The sequence below is a fragment of the Drosophila guanche genome, unplaced genomic scaffold (assembly GCF_900245975.1).
Source record: "Drosophila guanche unplaced genomic scaffold, DGUA_6, whole genome shotgun sequence".
Lineage (NCBI taxonomy): Eukaryota > Metazoa > Arthropoda > Insecta > Diptera > Drosophilidae > Drosophila > Drosophila guanche.
Genome location: NW_022995768.1, coordinates 159,870 through 166,888, shown reverse-complemented (window position 1 = coordinate 166,888; position 7,019 = coordinate 159,870). Strand labels below are relative to the sequence as shown.

At 45.3% G+C, this 7,019-nt stretch overlaps 1 protein-coding gene across 1 annotated transcript; it reads left to right on the top strand.

Moving 5' to 3' along the window:
* Positions 1-2,870: 2,870 nt before the first annotated feature.
* LOC117591226 (probable palmitoyltransferase ZDHHC24) lies at positions 2,871-3,870 on the top strand. Its single transcript, XM_034284400.1, has one exon. The coding sequence runs from the start codon at positions 2,925-2,927 to the stop codon at positions 3,831-3,833; it is 909 nt and encodes a 302-aa protein (XP_034140291.1). The 5' UTR covers positions 2,871-2,924; the 3' UTR covers positions 3,834-3,870.
* Positions 3,871-7,019: the final 3,149 nt, after the last annotated feature.

The following is a 7,019-nucleotide window of genomic DNA, read 5'->3' as shown; positions in this document are numbered from 1 at the left end:
AAGGAAAAACAAGTCGAAGAGGGAAGCTTAGTCGGAAAAGGGAAAACTCAGACGAAGAGGATGAGGATGAGAAAAAAACAGTCTAAGGGAAGAGATGTAGCATTATCAGCCATAGCTGATGTCTGCTTTGCTCGAAAATCACTCATACCCAACGCTGCTGCTGAGCATTGAACGCTGAACAGCCTTCAATAGCCGTTTGATGGTTCGTTACAATTTTGCTTGCTGCATTGGGTCGAGAGAGAGCAATCAAGCAAAATAAATCGAAAGCACAGGTGCCAGCAACCGAGCAGCCGAGGGTATTCAAATAAATGATGCAAGCTGCTGCAAGCCGTGCCGCATGTTTTAAGCTTTGACCTGGCTGGGCGACTTAATTGCCGACTCGAGGCAAGACTGTGCCAAGCAGCAGAGACTTAAGAGGAAGCCTTAACCTGAAAAAGAAAAATATATCACACATATCGTTTTCGTTATTATATGAATAGCATACCCCAGACACATACAGACTGGCACCCACATCTGAACAGGACTTGGAGATGACAAAGATTATGCACAGAAAATGTAGTCCGATATATCGAAGCAATATTTAACAAAAGTGTTGATGAAGATTTTAAACTGAAATGTTTTTAAAAAATACTAAAAATTACTTTAAAATTACATTTATAAGCATCAGATCACCGTAATTAAATTGTATTTTTATCTTTGGTGCAGTTTTTCGTACATTATTACATTTTTTAATGCCTATTGGTCTGCCGTTTTCAACAAATATATATTTTTTTTCAACTAAACCCTTTGATGTCTTAATATGACCAATCTTTAAAAAATGTACATATGCCTTCAAATTTCATCAAATCTTAGACTGCTTTTGTATACATTTCTGTATGCGATCCACGCACCTGTTTGGGGCTTGTGGCTGAGATAGCGCTACATATCTAATTTTAAACAATTTTTCGAACTCAATTACATGCCAGGGAGCCGTGCTGCGGCGGATGATTATGTGGGAGTGGGCTCCTCTCGTGTAGGTGTGCCCCTTGCCAGGTAATCGCTTGCAAATTACACAGTTACAGAACCAACGCGAGAGCACAAGAAAAAAACCCCAACAGAAAATGAGAACCAAGTGAAAGAAAGACAAAACTGGAGGCGGGAAAAACTTTTCAGCTGCGAGCTAAGAGCAGAGTATCTCAAAGCTGAGAGTCTGTTCAGCGCCGTCAACGCAGCGTCTAATGAAATCAAACAAAGACACCAGCAGCAGGGGGGTGTGGTGTGGGGAAATCACCTTAAATTAGCAGCAAAACTCGGCAATTATTCGAGTAGTTGGCAAGAAACCAGTTGCCAACTTTACTTAACTCAACTTTACTTGGCTTTGCCATTTCTTTTTGTGTGTGTTCGTTCTTCTTTGATCAAATGCTAATGACTGAAAGTGCCACAGAGAGTGACACAGAGCGGAGGGAGACGGAGTCAAGCCACAGGTTGACTGACAAAGAAATGGCACAAAATGGCTGTTTGTTTAGCATCCGGTCTAGGCCAAAGATGGCAAGCAAATTTAGCCATGAGTAAAGTGAGGAAAGCCAGCACCGCTCCATACATATTTTATGCAAACGAAAAGAACACTCCACCACTTTGGCCCCTCCACCACAAAACTTAAAATGGGAAAACCACGGCTTTTCCTACACATTTCTCCACCACACAGCCCACTGCGAATGCTTAGTTCATATTAATAATTCATACAAATTTATGCGAAGTGGACACATTTGTGTCAGTTGTGCAGTCAGTTTGCTCTTGCTTTCGAGGTCTAACCTGGCCGACATCTGGTAGCACCGCGAAGGTAAAAAATAGACGAAAGACGAGGCCAATGTAATCGAGTCTGCCAGCTGTTTGCTCTTTGTGGGAGCGGAAAAGGGCGGGTCTAATTTTTTAAATACACTTGTATCAGCGTGATATCACAGCAAAGTTCGGTGGCTCTAGCATCAAGACGGACGGACGGACAGACAAACATGGCTCAATCGACTCGGCTATTGATGCTGATCAAGAATACATACACTCTATGGGGTCGGAAACGTTTCCTTTTGTGCGTTACATACAACCGTTATTCGCACAAATACAAAATACCTTATTTACTCTTCGAGTACCGGGTATAAACAGTTGATTTGGTTCCTTGGGGAAAAATCGTGCCGGGTGATGTAATCAAACACACAAATGTTTTAAGAAAACGTTTCCTACGCCTTATTAAGCTCCTGCTATTCCTGCATTCCTCCTGCAATTAGAAGTAAAATGAGAAAATTGAATTTCCTTGAGACACATACCAGCAGATATTTTTTATATCCGGTACTCGAAAAGTTTTATTTGTGCGCGAAAGTGGATTTATTTAACGCACTGAAGGAAAAGTTTCCGAACCCATAAAGTACATACATATATTCTTGATAAGCATCCATAGCCAAGTCGATATGGTCATGTGTGTCTATCCGTCCGTTTTTAGTCAGAGACTATAAAAGCTAGAGCCAAAAAATGTTGCATCCAGATGGCTGGGATATTACCCCGTTTCAAGTGGGTTACGAAATTTCCCGCCCCCTTCCGACACCACAAAACACCTTCCAGCAGCGTCACTGGACAAGTGGTGGTGAGCTAAAAGGGTGTGTTGGCGGGAGAAGTGATGTAGATGTAGATGACTGATGTGAAAAATATCTAAAATATCAAAATTAAAAATACAAAAAAAACCACTAGGGTACAGATTCACCGACTGAGTACCGGGTATAAAAGTTTGGACGCGTACGAAGCGTCTCAAAATCGTTCCTAACGTTTTTGTTCATCTCATTGCCTGATGCGATTATGTCATTTATTTTAATACCAAATCCAATCAGTCAGAGCGTTCAAAATTTTCTACAAGTCACACACAAAAAAACCTCATCACAACATATTCAAATATTATTTGTATGGTTAAATTTAGGGTATTGATAGTGCGCCGTGTCATGTGCATTCTCTACTGCTGGGAGGAAGCGTTCCTCGACTTTTTGGATCGCCACAACACCAAATTACAGGCCGTGTTGCATCCGCTCTCGATGGCATCGCTGGTGTCGGTCATTGGATTTCTGCTCATCTACGATATACTCTATGCACTTCCAGGGCTTATGGATAGCCAGGGACTGTGCTATAAGCTAAACTGCATGTGGAGCATCTTTATGGTGTACAGCATCTTTAGCAATTTGTGGGTTTGCTTCTGGACGGACACCTCGGTACAGGCGCTGCCCGTGCACCGCTTGCGGCCGCCTCAAGAGGAGGCTCATCTGTGGCACTACTGCGCCACCTGTGAGATTATGGTGCCACCTCGCGCTTGGCACTGCCGCCTGTGCAGGGTGTGCAGCCTGAAGCGGGACCATCACTGCACCTTCACCGCCAATTGTATTGGACACTTCAACCAGCGCTACTTCCTGGTATTTCTCTTCTATGGAACGCTGGGCAGCTTCCAGTCTCTGGTCTACAATTTTATGTTTGTGTGGAAAAGTGGTGCCTTCATCGTTGCGGATCCCTTTCTGATCATGAGCTTCGGGCAGCCTAGCAGAGATCCATCCATGGGCTGGAAAGTCCTCATATCTATGGTACTCAAGGTAAATCTCGTCGCTGCCATGGCCGCCGGAGGCATGTTCTTTAGTCAAATGTTGATGGTCTACCGGAATAGCACCTGCTTCCTGATGTCCGACCGCACATACGATCTGGGAGCCATGAATAACTTTCGCCAGGTGCTGGGCAGGCGTGGATTCTGGACGCTGCTCTCGGCGCATCTGAATAGTCCGCTGCCCCATGACGGCACCGAGTGGCAGATGACCAAGCACACGGATGTCTAGCTATGCTATTAAAACCCACACTGTATCATCTCCACAATCGAGTTTCTCGCTTCATTTAATTTGGCAATTCGTGTCGCCATTCAATGTGCTAATTACCACTATAACAAATTCGCCTCGGAAACAAGCATTTCCTTACAACATTTAGCTGTTAGTATTTGCATAAAATTGCGACAGACCGAAAGAAGGCAAAGAATTGGCCGCCTCTCTCTTTTCTTCTTGCACTCTTCAAACCTCAGGTCAGACCATGGCTTGTGACACCTTCTGCCACAAATGTCAGCAAAAGCCAAAAACCGTTTGAAAAATGAAGGCGACAGCGACAGGACAGAGACTATGCGGATGTACCGAAGACTGCTGGTTGGGGGCCTCGTGAAGAATTAATGAGAGCGCATGTCACTGACAAGCCCCAAAACATGGAATTAAAGTCGAACGGGGACGACATGAAAATGTCCGAGGTGCGAAATCTGCTGCAAGGTCTAAACAACATAATTGCCAAATAAAAAAGTCGCCGCCGGCTTAAAGCGATAACCATTAATCAAAACTCAGAGCTGGGGAACTATCTGCCTCCGGTCGAGCTTCTTCTGCCCGCCCGCACGGAACGTGCAATAGAAGTCCGCTGAGAAATAGCGTTGTCAACACTTTTTGGCCAATCGGAAGTAGCAGCCAGCCAGGGACGGGGGGCAGGGCAGGGGAGCCAGTCAGCGACATTTGTTCCGGCAATTCAGCGTTGGTGATGTCTAAGCAGAGCTTTACTTTTATTACCGCCTCCGTTGCCTGTCGTCTCTGCTGCCGCCTTCCGATGGCTGATGACCTCCGATAAAGTGCCAAGTCTGATTTCTGATTGCAGCGCACTCAATTGGTCAACTTCCTGAGAGGATAGGACAGTATGGGACAATATTTGCTGATACAGCGAATCAACTTTAAAGTAAACTCGATGCTGCCCGAATCGGACTCAACAAAGATCCAACCGAAACCACAGACCACTCGGGCTCTAGTCACGAGAGGGAGTGACGACTTTCCCCACATTAGCAGTCAAATAATCATACGCCGCATTGTCCCGGGCCTAGGTGGAAATGGAAATGGGGCTAGAAGAAGATGGACCTGCCATAGCATCTGTTGAGGATTTTTTAATGTGCCGTCAACAGTTTCCACGTCCAGAGAAGAAAACGTGTGCCATCGAGGAATGGAAATTCGGATGGAGCCTGCAAATGGATATGTGAATTCTCGAACCAAAATAGCAAGCAGGTACGAGGAGGATGAACATTTAACTGCGGGCCTTTGTTGTATAACGGCAGAGGAGAATGCGCCCTTAAAAAGCAACCGCTGCCGCTGCTTCTGTCCCTGCCTGCGTCTTTGGTTTGTTGGTTTTATTTTATTGACTCGTCCTCATCCTCCTTCTGGCTTCTGGCTTTGGCTACAGGACAAATGTTTCCTCTAAGCATCTGCCAACAACATGCGACTCTTCAAAGACCAGCAGCTAGAGGAGGTGGAATGGGAACCAGGACCAGGACCACGACTGGCATGACACGCGACTGCTGGTCGGGATCATGGGGGTCATTGTAATCATAACGGTGAAGCTCTCCTCTCTCTTTTCTGGGGCATAGTCCTAAACAGGACAAAAAGTGCGCTGAAACGGCGCCAACTTAGTCAAATCGCATAATAGCCACAATACACCCTGTATGTGCCCGCTGCATAATACGAGGAGTAATCGAATAATTTAAGCAATCTTCAAACATAAAGTCAATTTTCCAGACAACTGTACTATTTTCCCTCACTCCACTCTATACATATTTGTAGCTTTTCTTTTGGCACACAAACAAAACCATTCGGCTCCTGCTAAAGCGGCATCTTTCTCCATATGCTGCCGCCTCTTCTGGCGTCTTAGAAGCTGACGCTGACTGCTCTGTTCTGCTGGCATCTCTGCTGCTGACTTCTCTGCTCTCTGTTGCTGTCTCTGCTATGGATTCTGCTCTGCTCTTCTTGTGGATGGATGATGGACAAATGCAACCCAAAGTTAGCAGCGGGCGCAGCAGAGCATGAAGCAACTATAAAGGAGGGCCCGTCGGCTTTTTAGGAGGAAACGTAACAATGCCGTCAATAAGTGCGAGTGAAAGGGCGTGCAGAGAGAGAGAGAGACCGAGCAACTTTACAATAATAAGAGTACAAGCTGCTCATACATGCGTCCCACCACGGTCGGGGGGAAATGACCCGAGGAACGCTGCCGACGACGGGCCCTCCTTTATAGTTGCTTCATGCAGCAGAGGCTCTTGACAGTTTTTATGATTTTTCGTTGGCGTCTCTCTGTTCCTGTTTCCCTTTTGTTTTCTTTGTAATTATTTCCCCTGTCGCGCAGCGTGTGGACTGTAATGCCAACAATGTTATTTTTGCTTCTGTTACAGTTACTCCAACAGTGGCTGGCTGTCTCGTTTTTTGGTGGTGGCTATTAACCCACCCAACCTTCAATTATCTTCCCCCAAGCTGGTCGCTCAAACTATACGCTTCACTTCACTTCCCCACAATTCACTTCACTACACTTGTGCCATATTTCCTTTGAAATTCAACACTTTGTTTCCCTTCTTCACTTTGTTTTGCACATTTCTTGTTTTGCTCTTAGAATTTTCGCGAATTTGCATACATATCAAGCGGCATGCATTCTGAAACTCTCTCCCCACTCCCTCCTCTCTCGCTGTATGTTTCAATGTATCAATGTTTTTACGTGTCTCTTTGGTCTTTGGGTAATTTAATTTTCAGGAAATGTTTCACCGCTTTGTTGTATTTGCATTTGCAGCTGCCTTTGACCCATTTTTGTTTTTTCCGTCTTCGACGCTACCCACCACCACCTATTTGCCAGGCACTTCACACGCTGCCACTTTCCGCCTCGGGTCTGCCTTCCCCACCTCACGTACACACATTTCCTACCTACCAGTTCCATTGTCCTACCCTTGTGCCCATTCCTTGCGGTCATTTAACTGATGTTTCTATCATGCCCAGCGATGCTTTTTGCCTCTCTTTCTCCTTCTCTCAGCCCTGAACTGCTGATTGGTCCAGCGGCTGGCAAATGTTGAAATCGTGCGAAAAATTAAATAAATTACCATATCCGATTTTCCCTATTTTCAGATTCCATATCCTTTTCACCCTCCCAGTTTGCACGAACCGTTCGGACTGCGCTTTTATTTCCACCTTATTTAT

Excerpts from the sequence above, each read along its gene's own strand:
- LOC117591226 (XM_034284400.1), top strand. The coding sequence starts at position 2,925 with ATGGTTAAATTTAGGGTATTGATAGTGCGCCGTGTCATGTGCATTCTC.